General features: G+C 42.3%; 1 protein-coding gene across 1 annotated transcript; it reads left to right on the top strand.

The window, feature by feature from the left end:
- The first annotated feature begins 944 nt into the window (after positions 1-944).
- Positions 945-21,272, top strand: DEXI (Dexi homolog). Its single transcript, XM_030577858.1, has 2 exons — positions 945-2,230; positions 20,589-21,272. The coding sequence occupies exon 1, from the start codon at positions 1,628-1,630 to the stop codon at positions 1,907-1,909; it is 282 nt and encodes a 93-aa protein (XP_030433718.1). The 5' UTR covers positions 945-1,627; the 3' UTR covers positions 1,910-2,230; positions 20,589-21,272.
- The last annotated feature ends 583 nt before the right edge of the window (positions 21,273-21,855 follow it).

Below are 21,855 nucleotides of genomic sequence, written 5' to 3'. Positions count from 1 at the left end.
AAAATCACATCCTTAATTATGTTTTGAATATAGACAAGGACTTGGTCAGTATTACATAAATGCCCAGCATAATGTTAAGGACCCTTTGCTGCTATAGGTGCCATTGGCAGACATAATGTTAAAATAGAATTATTGATCACTACTAGTAATAAGATACCATAGCACTTTTCACAAGTGTATGGGCCCTGGTTTACTAGCCAAATTCCAACTCAAGTAATTCCATTTTACTTACCCAGTTGTTTCAGCCCTAAGCTGTTGTGCATTGTTGTGTACTGTTAAAAAGAGGCCAAATTCCTTCCCAGAGTGGCTGCTTTAGTCATGAGTATTTAATTCCTAAATATTTGTTATCTATCTCACAGTGAAATGTGCTATAAAAGTGCACCACAGTATTTTATTATTAATGCCTTTGACATCAGGGGAACCAACAGTTCTGATAATCACACAGCATTTAAAAGGCTTTCAGATTCCGATGCCAGAAGGTGATCAGATAAAGTAAAAGGAATTGGAATAACCCACTATAAACCAGCAATATAATATAAAAGCTCCTAATAATTTCTAATTTCTCTTTCTCCCCAAACCCCATCTCAACCTATTGGCTAGTACTAGAGAAGAAGTGCTTGTGAGAACTAGGAGCACAGAATGGCCTCAAGAACCAAGTGTATATATGTTCTTAAGGACAACGTTATAGTAAAGTTGCTGGAAAGAGAACCAAGGTGTAATCGTGTGACTGTTCCAAACAACGAAGCAACATCTAAACCAATAAATATTGTTGCTGAGCCTTTCCTAATGAAGCAGCCGGGTCAGAAAGCCAGTGAGACCCTAATCAGTATCCACCCCCAGGTGAAAGGAGATATGACTGTCAACAAACAAACCTCCTGCTGTCAATCAGTGACTCCTTCAAGCCAATCAGCAAGAGAGGGAGGTGGACTTGGGTGGGCCGTCTGCGCTGGAGGCAGCAGTGCTGAAAGTGATGCTGGGGGACCCACAGTGTCATAAACAGCTGAGACGCAGCATGCAGCGGAAACAGGAGGTGGGAGGAGGAGGGGTGAGGGACGGGGGATTCCTGCTGAGGAGGCTGGCGGCTGGTGGGCTCGCTGACTACGGGCAAGTGCTAACAACAACAAGAGCGAGCCTGCGCCTTTATTTCCCAAAGTTTGCAGCCGGAGGACGAGAGAGCAAGCGGCAGGACTGCAGCAGCCAGGGGGAAATGCTTCTGAAGGAGCTTCCTCCAAAGGCTGGGCTGCGGCAGTGCCTCTGAGGCCAAATCTGGCCACATTGTTGCACTGGAATTAGGGGGAGTGGATCAAGCGGATCTCTTCGGGGATTTGCCATTCATGCTCCCCTTGCGGGCAGTGGAAGGACCCCCTCCTCCCCTCTCGGTCTGGGATTATTAGCACTCAGTCTGGGTTTCTTATTTTACCCTCTCTCTGAAGCTGCGTTGTGTACTGGCTCCCTGTACAGCTAGGCGCCTGCAGCCACGCAGCGCCTTCCGCTAATCTGCGCGGCCACCCTCTGCTTGCTGGCTCTGCATAGCTGGGCGCCCGCCCCAGCTGTTTCCTCACCTCTGCAGGCCAGCGGCCGGCCCTGGCCTCCGGAGAGCCGCGGCAGTTCTACTCAGCACAGCTGCATGCCCGCCGCAGTTTCCGCACATCTGGATTCGCTGGAATCTTGGGCCTTCCATGCGCTGCTGGTGCTACCCTATATGTTTTACGTGGGCTTGTTCTTCGTCAATGTGCTGATTCTCTACTATGCCTTTCTGATGGAGTATATCGTCCTCAATGTAGGGATCGTGTTCCTGCCCGAAGATATGGACCAGGCTCTGGTGGATTTGGGGGTGCTGTCAGACCCTGGCTCGGTGCTCTATGACACGGACAGTGAGCTGGATGTGTTTGATGGGTATTTGGAATAACAAGCAAAAAGCGTGCAGAAAGTGACTAGGGAATAACCCCACCCCCCTTCGCAAGAATTGGAGGGTTTGTGTTGCACTTGGTGGCCATGGCTAAGGGATCACTAGAGCTCTGTGCTGTCCTTGCATCTGATTTCCCTCAGCGCTGCATCCTATGTTCAAAATGGCCCCACCGGTGCAAGTGTCAGTGGGGGCTACTGCTGCCTCTCGCTGAGGTGCCGAGGATCTGCTGCTGCTCATGGGATGGGAACTGGAGGCTGTGGCGGAGGCCCTGGTGGGAAGCAGGGGACAGACAGAGAGGGCACTGCCGGGCTCCAAAGCGCTGTAAGTCATTTCTTCCAGCTTGGTCAGTATCATCATCATCATGAGAAGTTGCAGAACTGGAAGTTTAGGGGCTCTGTCCTCAGCTCCCGTCACCCAATGTACCATTCTGTTTAGATGGAGGCTTAAGGTAGTTCCAGAAACAGCCCCCTCCCCAAAGCTGCTGGCCTGGCACATGGGGACAGGTATAGGCTAATTTTTTGCTCACGTTCATGTAAATAAGCACGGGGCTGGGAAGGGGCGCGATTCGGGAGTGCAGCGTTTGCTCCGCTGGCGCTGTATTTATACTACTCAAGGACAGATTTCCATTTGTTCCCGGTGCAAAGTCTGGCGTACGCTGCTGCCTGCAGGGAGTCCGAAAGGAAGGACGAGTAGGCTCTGCTAGGAGTTTACAATCCGATTCGACTGAGCGCTGGACGTAGATTAGAAAACAGAGAGAGCATTTTAAAATTAAATCCTCCACCCCATGTCTGATGACCTGGGGGCCTTCCCACACTACACAGATGTAGAGTCTTTAACTGTGCACGACGCGTGGGGGTGAGGTACTGACATCATCTGCAAGCGTGTGCACCCAACCCTAGTGACTTGAGCTGAGGACAGAATTTGGCTCTGTCTAGATGGCTGATCTCTGTTGCTTCAAAACAGATCGTTTGACGCTAAACTCGGGGTACTGGTTCACACTGAGCCTTCTGGCGTGCCTTTGGCAGCATGTCTTGTAATTGACACAATTCAAATACAAATACACTCCTCTAATCAGATTTTCCGGCTGCAGCATTTAATTGATTCCTGCAGATTCTTCCAGTTTCACAGAGCAGCTCGTTTAGTTCACTGACAAGGGAATACAGAATTGCAAAAGCTGGTTCTAGTCTCAGTCCTGCTGCCCCCCACTAACTGCTATATATATTGTCCTTAAGGAACTTATTTTTAGGTGCTGAACCCCCAAAGGGCCTATTGACTCAATTAGACAACAACTGTATGATGATCAAGCCCCTAAAACTGCTTGGGCTCTGACCACAACTTATAACTCTGGCTTCCAAAAGGCCACAGCAGTCAATTAAAAACTCAGTTGAGGCAGCATAAATGTTTTGAATCAGTACCCTTCTTTTAAAAAGCTTATTTGTATTCATCCTGGATAAATGTGAAACCTACACAATTAACTGTTACTTGCAACTAATATATACTTTCATATTAATCAGCCATGCAGCGGGGAGGTAAATTATTTAGTCAACTAAGTTTATGGTAGTTCTTGTGATTTATTCTAAACAATTGAAAATGCAGTAATGACAATTATGAAAGGTGCAGACTTTTAAAAATATTGAAAAGTGATTCATTAAGAAACTCAGTCTTTTTAATTGGAAGTCAATGTGTGTAATCAAGTCAGCCAAACTTCTTATATTAATGAAAACAAACTTTAAAATGGAAACTTATTACCAAATGTACTAGCAGGATTTTGATCTAAACAATAGCAAATGTAAATATACCAAAAAAAAAAAAAAACCTTCCAGCAGCTTTGTGGAAATATCAGTTGAGTTTCTTTAGCATTTACAAAGATGAAAAGGGGAAACTGCAACAGAATTTTTGAAAGGGGAAGTTACATTCATAATAGTAGCCATGAAGGTATACTATACAACATTCCCTATAAAACCAGGTTTCTCTAAACAATTTACAAATATTAAAAACTACCTTTCATTATGTCTTTGTCCCTGACCAAAGAAGAAATTAATTTTGCCTGGTGCAAGACTGAGCAATGAGTTCTGTATCATCTTCAGCAACAGCTGTAATCTGATTATGTTGGGAAGCAGAACTGGGCCTGGTCTAGACCGGGACAGGAGATTTATGGAAAAGTGCAGGAAGTGTCGTTAGTGGTTCAGTGGATAGCATACTTTTTGCTGAGTCAGTACAGAACAAATAGTGCTAGTGGCCTTCCATAATAAAGGGCTCAGTCCTGGTAAGTGCTCAGCTCTCTCCAACTTTCACTAACGTCAATAGGAGACCATCCTAAAAAAGATCCCACACATTTTATTTTTGCTAGTTATATTCTGACCCAGGCCTAGCTTGTGTAATTATATTTTGCCATTCTATATTCCCCCTGAAGTTTAAGGTGGAGAAATTGTTCATTTCCTTTCCAAGAAGATGTGCAGTGTCGCAGGAACTGACTTTCAGTCCCCATCATTGGCAGTGTTTAAGTGATGGATGAGTAACCCCTTTGTATACAGGGTAAAATTCTCTCCCCAGATATTTGTACATAACTCCTACCAAAGCCAAGATAAGTTTTTCATACATAACAGAACACACTGTGGACAACAGTCTAGAAGGTGCATTGGGATCTTCCAGGAGGATGGATACTATGTAAAATGAAAATTGGTGCTGTTATATAATCATAGTATCCCCTCTGCTCCCATAAACAGGGGTTTGCAAAACCTGTCTAAATGCACTATGGGGTATAAAGGAAGAAAAGGCAACAAGCTTGCTGTTGCTCCTGCAGAAACCCCTCTGCATGTACTCAGAGCATCACCTATGGGAATTCTGTGTTAGACAGTGCTGCTGGCCTTACCATCTTACCATGCTGTGAAACAAAACCACACATGAATGAAGCTGAAGGGTGATTTCCTAGGAGGGATGACACAGGGAATTCTGAGCTCTACCTGGATCTTGAGTTACCCTGGGAAAGCCACAGGTGTAGGGAGCCAGTCCTCCTGCCTCAGCCCAGAAGCATGTGACACTGAAAACTCAGCAAGGTGGGTCACAGAGTTGCTATCAGAATTGACCAGTACATAGGCATTAATTTTTCCATTAAACATAAAATCATAACTTGGTCCCAATCCTGATCCTATTGAAGTGCACGGGAGTTTAATCAACATCTTCTGTGGGGCCAAGAACAGGCCCATTATGATTAACATATTATATTCTGGTTTTATGTTTTCATCCTTCTGCATCTTGCAAAATCACCTTTAAGGATTTCCCCTATTTTCTTTTCAATCAGTCCCACTGCTCAAGCCCTCAGGTCGGCAGCACCATCTTCCTATACAAGGAAGACTTTGTCAGATTGCTGCTAAAGCCTATCACAATCATTGCTTAATTGTTCTTTGAGTTCAGCATTGAAGCACATGAAGAACACTGCTCTTCCAATTAGTTTAAGCTCGTTGCCTCTCTAGCAAACGTTCCAGTCCAGAGATTTTTCTCTTAATTAATGGGCTTTTTTTAAAAAAAACAGTTCGTTATCTTGCTTTTTCCCCTGCATTTTCCATACTGTTATGTTTGTAGAGAGGAAAAAGTAAGGGCTGTATTAGATGGACTAGTGGTAACAAAGTGCAGTGTATATATATCTAAAGTGCAGTGTGTATATATATATAAAAGCTTGGCCGTCTTCCTTTCTTTCCATCATCATTCTGTTCTTGTACAGATAAAAAAGGAACCAGTTAGTGGCCAGTACTCATTTAAAATGATGTCCTATGGAAAGTCTAGTTTTCCGATTGTGTGTCCTTGTCTAGACAGGAGAAAATCTCTATATGCAACACTTGATCAGGACACATGCTTTATAGAGATGTTTTCAACTGAATTATGAGGGATGGTAAAGTGCTGCTTAATCAGGACATTGTTAGTATAAATTCCACTTAATGGAGATGATTTTAGCCAGTGCCAAGTGGTTAAATAGCGTTTAACATGGTTTGGCACTCTAAATCCAGGTCATTTAGTACAGAAATATAAAATAGAGATATAAATTAAGTAATGTAGCATTCTTTTAAAATCTGTAATATTTTATTTAATTTTAAGTGTTTCCAGATTTTGTTCTCCATTGGGACAATAGTCTTAGGGCTTCCCAGTTAAAGACCTAGTGCTGCAGCCAATATTCATGCAAAACTCCCATTAGCTTCAGAGGAAGTGTAACAGGGTTTCTTCACCGCTCACAGTGTCTCTCCCTTGCCATCCTGGAGGTCAGCATTGCCAAGTGCTTCGCCCTCCTCAGCAGTCTCTACCCACCTTCTTCTCTGCAGCCTGTCTCTCCCTCTTGCAGTGGCAGCTTCCTGTTGTGACTTGGCCCTCCAGACAGGTCACTAAGTTCCTCCCCTTCCGGTAAAGTCATAGCCCTTCCAGATCAGCTGTCCAGCTGATATCTCCAACTCCATGTGTCAGGGGAACCCAGGCCCATCCTCTACCCTGGGTTCTGGCCCAGGGACCCTATAACATGCAGCCACGGCCTGTACTGTCCTAGTCCATGCTGCAGTTTCCCTGGGCTTCTTCCTACACAACTGGCTCCCCTCTCTCTTTGGGTTTGCCAGCCCATTCTCCCTCCTCTAAGGGGGCAACTTCCATCTCCTTGCTACTTGCAGCTCCCGGGCTTTTTAAGGGCTCCTCCTAGTCCTGCTCAGCTGTGACTGCCTCTAATTAGTGGCCTCCTTCTAGCCTATATTTCTCCCGTACTGGACACTTAATTGGTCAGTTAGGCTTGCCTGGCCTAATTTACCCTCTCAGGGGCTGATGTGGCGAATACACCCTATCACAGGGAGTTACAGACTTGTATGGACTGTAGAACAGGAGTCTACTATACTATACTTGATGTATTTGGAGAACTCTGCCTTTTCCTTATCCTCCCATGTAGATGGCAGGATTTGGGAGTTACAGCACCAAACGCCTTGAAAAAGCTTCCTGTTCTATTTAAATAGAATGTATACTTTAAGAGTCCTGTCTACATAAACTGAATTGCAACTGCAATTGCTAGGTGTCATCTGTTATTTTAGGTTGAGAGTTCTGGGGTCTGTGATGTACTTGAAGTTTTCTGGAATGTGATTGTGTAACTGCTCTTCTCTTTGTACCTCCCTGAGAATTAGATGTGACTCATCATGAGGTTATCAAAGTCAGCAAAAATATTTAATAGAAAAATATTTTAATACTTTTTATATACAATACCAGCATAATAAGAACTTTTAGTATCAATGGATTATTGTTAATTTCTTTTTATGAGCAAAGTCCTGCATTCAAAAATCTGTAATGCAACATTTTAGTTGCATGTCAGTATTTAAATCCCAAATCAGGGTCAAAAGAATAGCTCAGTTCGCTCAGACTTCAATTTAGGATTACAAATGTTAGCTCTCTTTAATCATTAGCACTAAACATTACATTTATGAAAGCCAAGAGATTTCTTATTATTTGCACACAGCTGTATAAATTGAAAGCTTGTTATAATGTCATTAGTTTAGCGCAGAGGATAAGACCTCTGGGTTCTGTTCCACATTCTGCCATGGACTCTTCCCCATCTGTAAATGGGACTGCCTTTGCAAATTATTTTGAGATCCTTTAAATAGCAGTGCTACACACACACACACACACACACACACACACACACCCTTTGCAAATTATTTTGAGATCCTTTAAATAGCAGTGCTACACACACACACACACACACACACTACAAAAATAAGTGCCCTCTTTATATGAGGCAATGCGGTCCAGTGGACAAGGCATTGGATAGGAAATTAGGAGAGGTAGGCTCTTGTCTCTGCCCCGACCTACTGTATGAACATGGTCACTTCACTTACTTGGGCCTGAATTTCCCCTAATTGTAAAACAGGCATGATAGGTGAGCAAGTGGGGCAGGAGGGTGTAATCATTTCCACTGACAGCCTCAGAACTCTTCTCTCTTTGGTTCCTGTCGATCAGCTCAGCAGCGCCAGTGGGGCCGAAGGAAGCCTTTCCGCCGCTTTCTGGCTTGTATCAGCTTCAAAGCTTCATTTATCTTTACACATTTTTGCTTTGTCATTCTTCACCACGTCTATGCAGTGGATTCTCGATCTTCCTCTCTTTCTAGTTCCTCGCTCACTCTGGTACGTATAGTTGCGTGTGATATCCTTTCCAGGTCCATTCTTGACATGGGTCTGATCCATCACAGTCATCTTTCCTGAAGCTCCTGTAACAGCATTATTTCTTGCCTTAGCCATTTTCTTATCACTTCATTTTTTTTATTTTCTGCTGTCTTGAATTTCTCAATATTCCTCTTAGCTGATTCATTTGTGCAGTCAATATCTTTAGGTCCTCAGCTTTCCTCATACCTCAGCATTCAAACCCTTACAGCATTATCAGCATGACAGTTCTCTCATATATGCTGATTTTCATTGTAATCAAAATGTCTTTAGCTTTTCAAATCTTGCTGTTTTCTGAATGCTGTAGCACCTAATGAGTCTTTTTTTATGTGATCTTCACAGTTCTCATTATTCCATACTTGTTCTCCAAGGTGCACACATCTGCAGACACGGTGAATAGGTAACCAGCCAGACAATGGTCCCTTCTCAGGGCGAAGCTTCAAAAGGTTGTGTCTTTGCATGACCGGAGATGGTAATTTGCATTCCCCTCCCCCCATGTATTTCCTAAGCACTCCACTTAACTTTGTCTGACACATTGTTTAAAAGAGTCCTCTGAAGGTCATAACCTTTCCCCCGGTTTACCTTTGCCCCCAGAGAAATTACATACAACCCCACACTAATACATAAACTTTGCATTTTTAATCCAAAATGGACACCAAAGATACTTAAACTTAATTCAACAAGTTTGTGTAGGATATTACAGAAAATTGCCATATCTGTCACACTCTAGTCTAACTGGCATTTTCCACCATCAGTGGTAACAGCAGAGCAATAGTTGAGAATTTTAGAGCCATGTAAGTGATTTGGAGGCCCAATTCCCATTCTAATTAATTATAATGAAAGGGAATTAGGTGTTAGCTTTGAAAATCTTAGCCAAAATATAGCCCATATGGAGATACTATTCTAGTCCAGCTCAAACTACTAGGAATTCTGCCCTAGGTAGAACCTGAAGAAAAAGTCTTGGCTAACTGAACTGGACTGACCCCTCAAGGTCAGTAGCTACAGCCTGTCAAACATCTCCATGCACTGGTTTGACACCTGGCCCCACGAGATTTCCTAGAAAGAACACATTTAGTTGCATATTGCAGGAATGGAGGCAGATGTTTTATGAGCTTTCCAAAAGTTACTGTTAATGCAAGTCAGAGGTAAATGAGGCAGAGGAAATAAATGGAGATTGAGTTTAGGATCAAAAATGCTTGAGCCCTGAGCATTTTCATCTGTTAAAAGCACCAGAGTACAAGTGATTTTAAAAGCAAATTTATTTAAGGAATTTTCACATTTATTGTGTTAGAATCCTTTGCTAAGCAAATACACTCTAAGTCACCAGCTTGCTTTAATGAGAGGGGACAAGGGCCATTTTGCATGGTGTAATATCCATATGGTCAAAGGAAGAAAGGAATGAATCCAATCTAACCTTTCACATAAAAAGGCATCATTTCTTTTGGAGAAGGGACTAGATTAATATTCCCTTTCAGATGGCAACCAGTAGTTCTAAACTAGAAGCAGCAAGTCATGTGTTTACAGACACTTAGCCTGTTGATTTGGGCAGCTTGGATCTCTTGCCTCTATCACAGAGTGGGCGAACTATGGCCCGCGGGACCCTCCTGCCTGGCCCCTGAGCTCCCAGCTGTGGAGGCTAGCTCCCAGCCTCTCCCCTACTGTTCCCCCTTCCCCGCAGCCTCAGCTCGCCCCGCTGCCAGCGCAGTGCTCTGGGTGGCGGGGCTGTGATCTCCTGGGGCAGCAGAGCCTGGCCTGACCCGGTGCTCTGTGTTGCGCGATGCGTGGCTGTAGCACCGCCAGCCACCAGTGCTCCAGGCAGCGCGGTAAGGGAACAGGGAGCAGGGTGGGGTGCAGTGATTTCCCTGCACCCCCCCTGAATTTCCCCAACACCCTCCCCCCCCCAGTTTTGTGAGCTAGTTACATACCAATTTAGTGACTGTTTGGAAATCTGAATTTAAACTGAAACATTAATACACACTTTAAAAGCTTATACAGTGTATGATAAAATATGTGTATCTGAAAAAGTATAATAGATTTGAAAAGTATGAACATAGCTGTATAAGGAAGCAAGGAAGCTAGTTTGTTGTTTTTTATGATGCCAGTGCATTCATTTTGGTGATGTTGGCCAACCTAATAATTTCAAATGATGATTTGTAAGCAAAGTCTAAATGAGCTCTCCCTGACAGCTAGTGATGAGCTGGGGCTGCGGGGAAAGGCTTCAGGGCCAGATTATATTTACATTCACACTTAATCTACCTAGGTATCCAGCAAACAGAGCTGTGTTGTCCAAGCGATAGATTTTGGCTGGGATTGGGTTATAAACCGCTTGAATGTGGGGGAAATGGAGGATGAAATGTTGTTCTTATTGTATGAGTAAAGGGCAGTAGAACTGTACTTAGTCTGTGATGATTTGAAGGCATCAAGAGAGAGGCTGGGGACCTGTCCCTCTCCACTGTTTAAAGACAGAGCTGATTAGGCTCCATAGAAAGTCTTTTGTTCTGTTAAGTGACCACTGCAGCTGAAATCACTGACAATCAGGTCTAAGTGCTTAGTTCTGTTGTGGGGACAGTGTTCCTGTGGGTACAATGTTTTTGTGTGAGAGACAGCCCAGACTGAACTAGCAGTGAGGTTCCCCCACTGAGAGGTCAGCTGAAATCACTGAGAGCTGGTGGAACCTCAAGAGACCAATTCGCAGAGGTCACAGTGGCAGGTGGCAGCAGAAGGTGACTGCGCAGGGCCATTGGCAACAGAGCGGTGGAGTGAACGGTGGCACAATGAACAGCCGTGGCCAGAGCGAACAGTGAGCAGCTGGAGGAACAAGCAAGGTACCTTCTTGTTCCCCACCTGGAAGGTCTAGTCACGTGAAAGCACCTCTGAACTCTGAGTCTCCACTGACCAAAGACAACACTGGTGAGCGGGGTGCGGTGGAGGGAAAAGCGAGGGGCACGTTAAATAAACATTTGTTTGTTGGACTATATTTTAGTCACTTTGCTCCAGAATGTTAGATTTGTGACTGGGAATGGAAACTTATATAAATATGTTTCCTAGTAGGCAGAGATTTTTAAAATGCATTATTTGCCAAGGTTGTTATCTCACATTGTTGGTATCTTGAGCGGTCATTATGCTGGGGAGTTTCTGTACTAAACATTTTTATTATTTTAATTAATTTTTACATAACAATGGTCATACTGGGTCAGACCAATGGCCCATATAGCCCAGTGTCCTGTTTTCTGACAGTGGTCAAGGCCAGGTGCTTCAGAGGGAATGAACAGAACAAGTAATCATCAAGTGACCATCCGCTGTTGCCCATTCCCAGCTTCTGGCAAACAGGCTAGGGACACTCAGAGCATGGTGTTGCATCCCTCCCATCCTGGCTAATAGCCACTGATGGACCTATTCTCCAGGAATTTATCTAGTTCTTTTTTTAATCCTGTTATACTTTTGGTCTTCACACCATCCCCTGGCAAAGAGTTCCCTGGGTTGACTTTATATTGTGTGAAGAAGTACTTCCTTGTTTTTTTTAAAACCTGTTGCCTATTAATTTAATGAGGTGACTGCTAGTTCTTGTGTTATGTGAAGGATTAAATAACATTTCCTTATTCACTTCCTTCGCACCAGTCAAGATTTTATAGACCTCTATCATATCCCCCTTAGTCATCTCTTTTCTAAGATGAAAATTCCCAGTCATTTTAATCTCTCCTCCTGTTTCATACCTCTGATCATTTTAGTTGCCCATCTCTGTACCTTTTCCAATTCCAATATCTCTCTTTTGGGATGGGATGACCAGATCTGCACACACTATTCAAGGTGTACACATACCATGGGTTTATATAGAGGCAATATGATATTTTCTGTCTTATTATCTATCCCTTTCTTAATGATTCCCAACTTTCTGTTTGCCTTTTTGAATGCCACTGCACATTAAGGGTGGATGTTTTCAGAGAACTGTCCACAATGACTCCAAGATCTCTTTCTTGAGTGGTAACAGCTAATTCAGATGCCATCATTTTGTATGTATAGTTGAGATTGTTTTCCAATGTGCATTACTTTGCATTTATCAACATTGAATTTCGTTTGCCATTTTGTTGCCCAGTCCCCCAGTTTTGTGAGATCCCTTTGTAACTCTTCACAGTCTGCCTAGGACTTAACTATTTTGAACAGTTTTGTATCATCTGCAAATTTTGCCACCTGTTTACTCATTTTTCCAGATGAATATGTTGAACAGTACTGATCCCAGTACTGACCCCTCAAGGATACCACTGTTTATCTCTCTGCAGTCTGAAAACTGATAATTTATTCCTACCCTTTGTTTCCGATCTTTTAACCAGTTACTGATCCATGAGAAGACTTCCCTCTTATCCCACGATGGCTTACTTTTCAAAAGTCAATGTAAATTAATTTTTTTTTAATTTATATTTTTTTTAGAAATCTAGACCTGTTATGCGTTTTGGTGTAACTTGCATTATTCTTATGTTAAATTTGCATCATCCTAACAAAACATTTACTTTATTCATATCTCTTTTATATATCTCATTGGTCCTGACACCCCCCCTGTAAATTCGAACATCCCCTCTAATTTCAATTCCTGGGGAAACCACTGGTGGGGTGGATAGAGGGCAGGGGAGTTCAAGGTGGTGATCAGAGATCGGGGGTGTGGATAGGGGTCAGGATGGTCAGAGGGTGGGGAACGGGGGGTTGAATGGGGGCAAGGTCCTGCGAGGGCAATCAGGAAGGAGGGGGGGTTGAACGGGGTGGTGGGAGGCAATTAGGGACAGCGGTTCTGGAGCAGTCAGGGGACAAGGAGAAGGCGTGGGTGGATGGGGCAGGAGTCCCGGGGGGCCATCAGGGAACGGGGAGGTTGGATGGGACATGAGTCCCAGGGGAGGGCCATCAGGGGGCGAGAAGCAGGGAGGGGTGGGAGACCGGCTCACACCCCCCTCCCCTAACTGGCTGTGTCGCCATACAAGGGTGTTGAAACTTCATAGCAATGGAGGATTTATTTGAGAAACCCAGAGGCCCAGTCAAGCAAGCACTGCCCAGAGTTGGCTACATTTTTCTGTTAATCTGTGCTAATTATAAGCTCCCTTTCTCTTCAAAGGCATGGAATTTAGGTATGTTGCCTGCCACCTCCTTTAAAAAAGGCAGCTGAGAGAGTTTTCCATTGTCTCCTTTGAGGCTATCCAGCTGTCTGCAATGGACAGCCTATCTGTTTTTATGGCTATTTCCTTTTCATTCTTATGGTTACGTAGAGTACTGTGTTAAACATTAAGCAAGCAGTTTAGTCTGTACAGAAACACAATTCAAGTTTTGGAAATCTGTGGAGATCCCTATCTAGGAATTCCTCTTTTAGCTGATACTGACAGAGAAAAACTGGTCAAAATTTAGCCTTTCAAATTTACAAACCTTGCTCTTTTCACATGGCCAGTTAAGTGCATTTTCCTTCTAAGGTTTTGTTAAGAGATTAACCATTCTGTCAAAGATCTCAAATAGATCTTAACAAATAAAAATCCCACCCTTTGGTGGATGTTCAGAAGCTTAAAAATCTGACTGTACCAAAATGAAACTGCCAAACTGACAGGAAGAGGCTGCATGGTGGTTTGAACAGAGTAAGCCAGGTATGCCCAATTCTAAACTCTCCTTTTCTTTCAGGGTTATATCAGGAATTAGAAGGAATACAGTGCTGGATACAAAATAAAGACACCTATTTCCTCTGCATTGTTATGATCTGGGAGTAACAGCAACTTCCAAGACAGAATTAGCAAAAAGAGCATGACTTTTTTTTTTTTTTTTTTAGTATTGGTGTTATGCTTTAACAGCTGAACCACTATTTGCCTGCTGCTGTTTTTGTAGTGAGTAGGATGACTGCATTTATAAGATCTAGACAAGATTTGCCCCCTTCTGTTTTCCATCACTAAAGTTCAAATTAAGTTCAAATTACATTTGAAGGATAGATTATTTTTGAACAACTGAATAGAGATGCAAGACTTGAATATGCTGGTCAATTGTATCATTCACACACCATTTAATATCTGCCACTATAAATTACTAACTTGGTCTATCAGCCTATAGCTATATTTGAAACATTCATCAGGCAGCCCTCTTGTGCGCTTTGGTAGTCTAACTGCACAGGCTCAAATAAATTGTGCTGTCATGTCTAGGCCAACCCACTGAAGTTGCACAAGAGTAAAAAAGAAGAGTTTGCTCTATATATGGCATGATAAAAAAAAGATCCCTGTATTCTCTATAGTGCAGCAAAGAAATTCAGTTCAGCCTGGAAAATATCACTAAACAGATAAATATTGACTAATTAAACTCTTCATTATAACTTATTCCATCTGTTCTTTGCCCTTGATTTAAGTAGCAAGGTTATAAAGAGTGTTTGATAACTGTAATAGAACTTCATAGATCTCTTCAGTAAGGCTACGATTTTGTCACGTAGGTTGTGGAAGTCACAGATTCCGTGACGTCAGCCCTGGAGCACTGCGGGCAGTGGGGAGACCCTGCAGCTCCCAGCCACTGTGGGCGGCAGGGGTGTGTGTGTGTGTGGGGGGACATTCTGATTGCAGTTTCTAGGCGCTGTGGGCAGTGTGCTCTGTGGGCAGCGTGGGGACCTTGCAGCTACCCCACCACTGCAGGTGGTGGGGAACTTCAGAGCCCCAGCAGCGATGGGTGCTAGAGCCTTCTCCTGCCCCATTTTGTCATAGATATTTTTAGTAAAAGTTATGGATAGGTCACGGGCTTCTGTGAATTTTTCTTTATTACTTGTGACGTGTCTATGACTTTTACTAAGAATATCTGACAAAAATCTTAGCCTTACTCTTCAGAAATGTTTCTCTTTAACTCATTCCCATGGCAGATAAAGTCAGTAGAAAAATACCACATTAGACAAAAAACATGCTTCCTAGTACTTCTTTTCCATCTTCTGTGGGTGTGAAATATAGATTCCTTTTAATTGATGATCAGGTAGGTTAAGATTATTTCACAAGGAAATCCTCTCTCCCGAATTCAGCTGGCGATCTCCAAGAAGGGAGAAGACTTGTCCCCTAGCGGGTTGCTCTACACTGTCTATTCCAGCCTAATGGCTAATGTAGCTTCCAGAGTCCTAAAATCCCCCTCTCTGTTGGCAGAGGGTCTCCTTCAGCCCCATGCCTGACCTTCTGTGCGTCCATACACCGTGGCACATAGCCATGCAAAGATTCCAATCCCCCATAGAGCTGGGCTCCATGCTGTACCATCCCATACAGTTGTTTTTTAAAAAATATCCTTCATCCATCACTGTAGTATCTCAGTATCTGACCAACTCCTTGCATCACTTCTCAAAATCACACTAGGTGAGGGCAGGATTGACCTCTAGCTATGGTAGTGAATCCCGTTTGATACTTTCCTGGCACATTAGCCTAACAAAGGCAGGTTAGGTCAGGAGAAGATGAAGCAAGATTGGTGCATGACTTACTGATGTATTTATTTTTGTCACCAAAACCAGGCAGCTTGTCCTGCAATATTACTGATCCCCATAACAGTTTCTTGGCAGGTCCAGCAATTCTAAAAAAGAAAAAGACAAACTGAATTTAGAGGTTCTGTGAAATACAGATAATTGTAATTAAATCATTATTATACAGTCAATGATAATGACAAAATTAATTGTATCTGTTTAATAACATTTACCCTAGAAAGGAGATCAACATAAGTTCTTAAATAAAGAAAAGGAAGGTAATGATATGAAGCTTAATATGAGATGAACTGCTTCTTGTACCTCATGGCTGGATCACCAGGCCCTTAGGGTCACTCCTTTGTAATTATGATCCACACTGCATTCCAAATCACTTTTTAAAAGGCCTTTGTCCCAAGTCCCCTCCCAGACATTTTATTGTGGGGAGGAAGGCAGATGGAAGGGAACAAAAAGGCTCTAGATTTGGGTATGGTAACTGCTATGTTGTGTTTACCACTTTTGGGCATCTTGGAGAGATGGGACCTGTACTCTGACTGTCTAGAAGACAGAATCAGGAGCTGAGGTAACTATGAGCACCTATTTGCAGGCAGAGATGTTTTGATTCCCTTCCCAAGCTGTTCTGGAAAGTTGTATGTAGAGGCCACTTGTGGGCACAGGGAAAGCCAAACACTAGATTAATAGATTCATAGATTCTAGGACTGGAAGGGACCTCAAGAGGTTGTCGAGTCCAGTCCCCTGCCCTCACGGCAGGACCAAATACTGTCTAGACCATCCCTGATAGACATTTATCTAACCTACTCTTAAATGTTTTTAGAGATGGAGGTTCCACAACCTCCCTAGGCAATTTATTCCAGTGTTTAACCACCCTGACAGTTAGGAACTTTTTCCTAATGTCCAACCTAAACCTCCCTTGCTGCAGTTTAAGCCCATTGCTTCTTGTTCTATCCTCAGAGGCTAAGGGGAACAAGTTTTCTCCCTTCTCCTTATGACACCCTTTTAGATACCTGAACACTGCTATCATGTCCTGTCATAAACAGATGGTTAAGGGTTAATGTCTCTTTTACCTATAAAGGGTTAAGAAGCTCAGTGAACCTGGCTGACACCTGACCAGAGGACCAATGGGGGGGGGGAACAAGATACTTTCAAATCTTGGTGGAGGGAAGTCTTTGTTTGTGCTGTTTGTTTTGTTCGTTGTTCGCTCTTGGGGTTAAGAGGGACCAGACGTACACCCAGGTTTTCTCCAATCTTTCTGAATCAGTCTCTTATGTTTCAAAATAGTAAGTACTAGCCAGAAAAGGCGGATTAGTCTTATGTTTGTTTTCTTAACTTGTAAATGTGTATTTTGCTAGAATGATTTTTTACCTCTGTTTGCTGTAACTTTGAATCTCAGGCTGGGGGGAGGAAGTCCCTCTAGTCTATATGAATCTGAATACCCTGTAAGCATTTGCCATCCTGATTTTACAGAGATAATTTTTACTTTTTCTTTCTTTAATTAAAAGCTTTCTTTTTAAGAACCTGATTAATTTTTCCTTGTTTTGGAATCCAAGGGATTGAGTCTAAACTCAGCAGGGATTGGAGGGGAGGGGAAAGGAAGAAGGGAATGGTTAATTCCTCTTTGTTTTAAGCTCCTAGGAGTTTGGATCTGTGTAGCTTCCCAGGGCAACCCTGAGGGGGGGAAAGAAGGGGGGATAGTTTATTTCTCCTTGTTTTAAGACCCAAGCGGTTTGGTCTTGGGTTCCCCAGAGAAGGTTTTGGGGGAACAGAAAGTGTGCCAAACACTATATTTTTGGCTGGTGGCAGCGTTATCAGATCTAAGCTAGGAATTAAGCTTAGAAGGGTCCAAAGTTCAAAGTGGGGAAAAGACCTTGACATGTCCCCTCTCAGTCTTCTCTTTTCCAAACTATAAAAACAACTGTAGTCCTGTACTCATGGTAGTAGTACTCATTCCTGAGCCCCTTCATCTGTTCCCCTCGCTAGTCAGTAAATTTCCAGCACTAGAAGTACCAGGTGTGGTTACAGCCTCATTTACCAGAGCAGAGCCATTATCTCTGGGGACACTTATTCCCTCAGTCTTGATCAAAGTTAAGCAAATTCTTTGGAGCCAGAGAGAAAAAGAAAAGGATGGGATTTTCAAAGAGTCATGCTTGAAAATAGCTGCTCTGTGACAAAACCAACCTACTCTTGCAATATAGACCTAATGGCCCATAACAGAAAGTTACACACGAGTAGGTTTTTGAATGCAATTGTGAGCAAGGACTTTTCCTAACCTGCTATACATATATGAAGTCCAGAATCATTCCCCCCTCCCAAGGCTTGGTTTTATTAACAAAGAAACAACAATAAGATAATAAATATTAGCTCAAAGCCTCTCCATCTGCTTGGTGATCCTCTCTCAGCGATGCTTTTTCCACATTATAGACCCTTTCTTCCTAGCAAGCTACTTACCACCTCACTTATATCCAGATGATGGAAGTCACCTGCTTCAGTGAGTCAACAGAACTCATATAACCCTTTCCCATCAGGATCAACAGCTGCTAACAGAATAGGGTTGTTTTAGATAAACATTGTCAGCCTGTTACAACAATGCTATGAGTTACCAGGCTTGAGAGGTGGACATAGGCCAATATTTGTTCAAGTAACTGTTACTTACATACTAGTGAAGCTACCAGTATGAGGAGTGGATATATTGTGTGTATATACACAATATTGTGTGGATATATTGTGTATATAAATGCTGGATTATCTCAATTTGATAATCTGCTCGCTTTCTTTATCTCATTGACATCACAAAATCAATACATTCTGCTAACTGAGCTTATGCCTGCAAATTAATGAATCTAGCAGATCAACGATATTGGCATGTTTGACACTGCATTACTTTTGTGGAGTAATATCAAAGTCACAGATAAGTAAGCTATAAATTCTTCTCTTAAGCTTTGAAAAACTACCTTTCCAATTACAGTCTGAAGAGTTCAGGATAGCATTCATGCCTTTTGAATGGCTAATTGATACACACATTATTATGTACACTATGTTGTATTAGAAAAAGGGTTTGTGAATGTACGCTGTAATTTTCTTACACTCATGGACCCTGACATTTAAAACATGAGATTTCGAAGATGATAAAGGTAAATTCATTTCTTTACCCCCCCCCCCAATCCCAAATGTCTAAGACAAGAATGTTAAACATACAGTTTCTCCAAAATGAGAGAAATACTAAGCAATTGAATTTTTTCACTTTCAGGTTCTTCCCACTGTAACTTTTGAGCTATGAAAACAATTTATTATAGCGGTTCTATTAGTCTTACATTTTATAGAAGCTTGTTTTCATTTAATTTACATTTAATTTGGGGGCCAAATTCAAGTTGACAGTGTTCATAAGGACCCAATCCTGAAATCCCTTATTTCATGGGAGTAGCTCCTTGACATCCATGGCATTATTTTTGTGTTGCAGGCTTAGGCCCTGAATTAGCTTTGGTATGTACAGTTCTATAAAACCTAAATTTTGTTATCCTCTGTTTATAATGAAAAGGGCATTTTTCTGTTATTATTACTATATTTTAAGGAGGTGGACATATTTTGAGATCACAAAAAAATCGTAGCTAAAGACTGTAGTTTACACATCTGCATTTCTAATGTACAGAATGCCTCATTTAGCATATTAGGGGAAAAGCTTCCACAAAAGTGCTGCAGTAATAGTTCTTAGGGTCAGGATAGTGTGTTGCCGCAGGATTACACAGCAATTCTCTGGAAAGAGATCCTGATAGCCTGCCAATGTAGGAGTTTCTTTTTAAAAAGGAAATGTGCCTTTGAGGTCTGCAGTACTTAGCCATGCATCATGATGTGCTAATCTAAAGATAATCTGTTAGACATCAGGATGAGACCTATGTTGGGAGAAGTTACCCCACATCTGCTTAATTTGGGGTTCTTTCACTTTCCTCTGAAGTATCTGGCACAGGCTATTGTGAGACAGGATACTAGACTAGATGGATCTAGGGTCTAATCCATTTTGGCAATTCCTGGGTTCCTAATGTCTAGGACATTCCCAATCCCATGGCCTTTACACATTTGGAGTCCTGTTCCAAATTAGGCAGAGCAGGGATCCAAACCATATCAGCACTCTATCACCAGGCTATTGACTATGTAGTACATGTGTGTCTCCCCTCCCTTCCCCCCTTGTTTTGACCAGAAATTCCATCCTGAATCTGAGAAACCTTCCCAACCAAAGGTAAGACAAATCTCACCCTTTCCCGTGAAATGTTTTGGTTTTGATGAATCAGCATGTTCTAATGGAAAAACTATTTAATCCAAAAATTCCCACCCCACTCTACTCCCTAACCCCTACTCCTTTGTAGTTTTCCTGTGTCCAGGTATTACTGCAAAAGAATGATGGCTAGTGAAGACGTAGGACAACTGTTAGCTATTATCAAATCCCAGCACTAATGAATTCTAGGACCTAAAGAAAGTTTGGTTACATGCATGTACAAACACTCATGAAAGTTGCCAAAGAAAACTGCTTCAAACAGCGGTGAAAACTATGAACAGCACAAGGATTTGGCCCACTTCTGCTCAAGCACGTTGGGGCAAGGACTGTCTGAACTTTGTGTATTATACAGTTGTGACAACGTTGGCGGGAGCAAACTATTTTTGTCTAAAGAAAACTTTCATTTGTGAATTTACATTGTGTCTCAAGGGAGATTTCGAATTCAGTGTAAAATGAGAATAGCACTGTGCTTCTTTTCCCATGAATTTTGGACATGCATAAGTGTAAGATTTATCTGAAGGGCTAATCCAGCCCACTGTTGCATTGACTTCAGTGAGAGAGTCAGTTCAGACCTTTACATGTCCTGGAATTTAATTGGCCTTGGTGTCAGTACCAACAGTCTCGACCTTAAAAAAAATATAAGTCGCATTGTCCTCAAAACTATCCAGTTTGGGATTTTTGCATGCTGTTCTTCACCACTTAGTGCCTCTTGGGTTAAACAAAAACCACTGGGGAGTCAAAGACTAATGAGCTAGTGTTATTGTAATAATCCAGTTTTCTTTCAAATAGGTTTGTTGCACACTTGAAAATGTGCCAGGATTGGAATTGTGGAACAAGAAACCGTGGCCTTGAATGCTAAAAAATAAAAGGAATGTACAGGAGACGAAATGGACGAGACAATGTGAAGCGGCAGCATCAGAATGTTTCAGATGTGACTTTTCCCCAGGATTGTTGGATCAGGGTGTAACACTAACTGCAGTGATTCGTATGCAGCACCAGGCCTCCTTAGGACATGGCCTGCATGGACATTTTAAAAAGCGGTCTCTCCATACTTTAAACAGAGCTTTTACTCAGATTTGATAAACTTTTGAATAAACATGTTACCCAAATGGGCAAACCATATTACTCTTTATGAAGTTCAAAGCAGATCACACGTTGAAAACTTTCCTGGCTGTTAGTTCAGCAGGTCAGTTCTGCTGTTGGGATAGAGCCTAAAATCACTGCAAGTTAAATTCGGTTCAGAGCAGTATTACAGAAAGGGATTGTTTTGTAAGGTGTAGGTATTTTTTGTTTGTTTTGTTTTTAATTTTGTGAGTCTTGTATTAGGGCAGCAAGAGAGAATCCAGTATAAATCTGGAAGATTAATGATCTAACAGGATAGTGTGCACATTGTTTAAATTCAAGTTCTTATGTACACATGTAAAAGCAATACATTGAAGACTGACCTCGTTCAATTAAAAAGTATGCATATCAGTTTCCTGGGGAGACATTCTGTTTTCATTTATACAAAGGAAATTAGTATACTTTCTAGAAATCAAACTTTCCTAAGCTGATTCCATGTTCTATATAGTCTTTAGCTACTAAAACCTAGATTTTATGGAAGACAAATAGCATTTAGAACTTTTGCATTAACTACTTTAAAAAACATAGTTCCTGAACTGAAGTAGCAGAAATGATAAAGGTCCTGACTGAAGTGCATTAGCAAAGCTGTGAGAGGAAGGTACTTTAGCAAAGGCAGATGTTACTCCTGATATGTCTACATGGCCCTGCAGTTTGGACTACAGGGGTGTGAACTGCAGGATGCACTAGCATGCTGTGCTATAGCTCCCCTATTTGGACACTGCTTGTGTGAACTAAAAGGTACATCGATTGGGCTAATTTAGGGCTTGTCTACATGACCCTGAAGTGTGGACTACAGGGGCATGGAGTTGCAGCTCACACTAAATTGTTGCACCATAACTGCCCCATGCAAAATCCTGCTAGTGCGAACTACAAGGTACCTAGTTCATAGATGCTAGGACTGGAAGGGACCTCGAGAGGTCATCGAGTCAAGTCC

This window comes from Gopherus evgoodei, chromosome 10 (genome assembly GCF_007399415.2).
Source record: "Gopherus evgoodei ecotype Sinaloan lineage chromosome 10, rGopEvg1_v1.p, whole genome shotgun sequence".
NCBI lineage: Eukaryota > Metazoa > Chordata > Testudines > Testudinidae > Gopherus > Gopherus evgoodei.
The sequence above is the reverse complement of the archived record's forward strand: the minus strand, read 5'-3'. Positions and strand labels throughout refer to the sequence as shown.

Coding starts and splice junctions, on each gene's coding strand:
- DEXI (XM_030577858.1), top strand. CDS start 1,628: ATGCCCGCCGCAGTTTCCGCACATCTGGATTCGCTGGAATCTTGGGCC.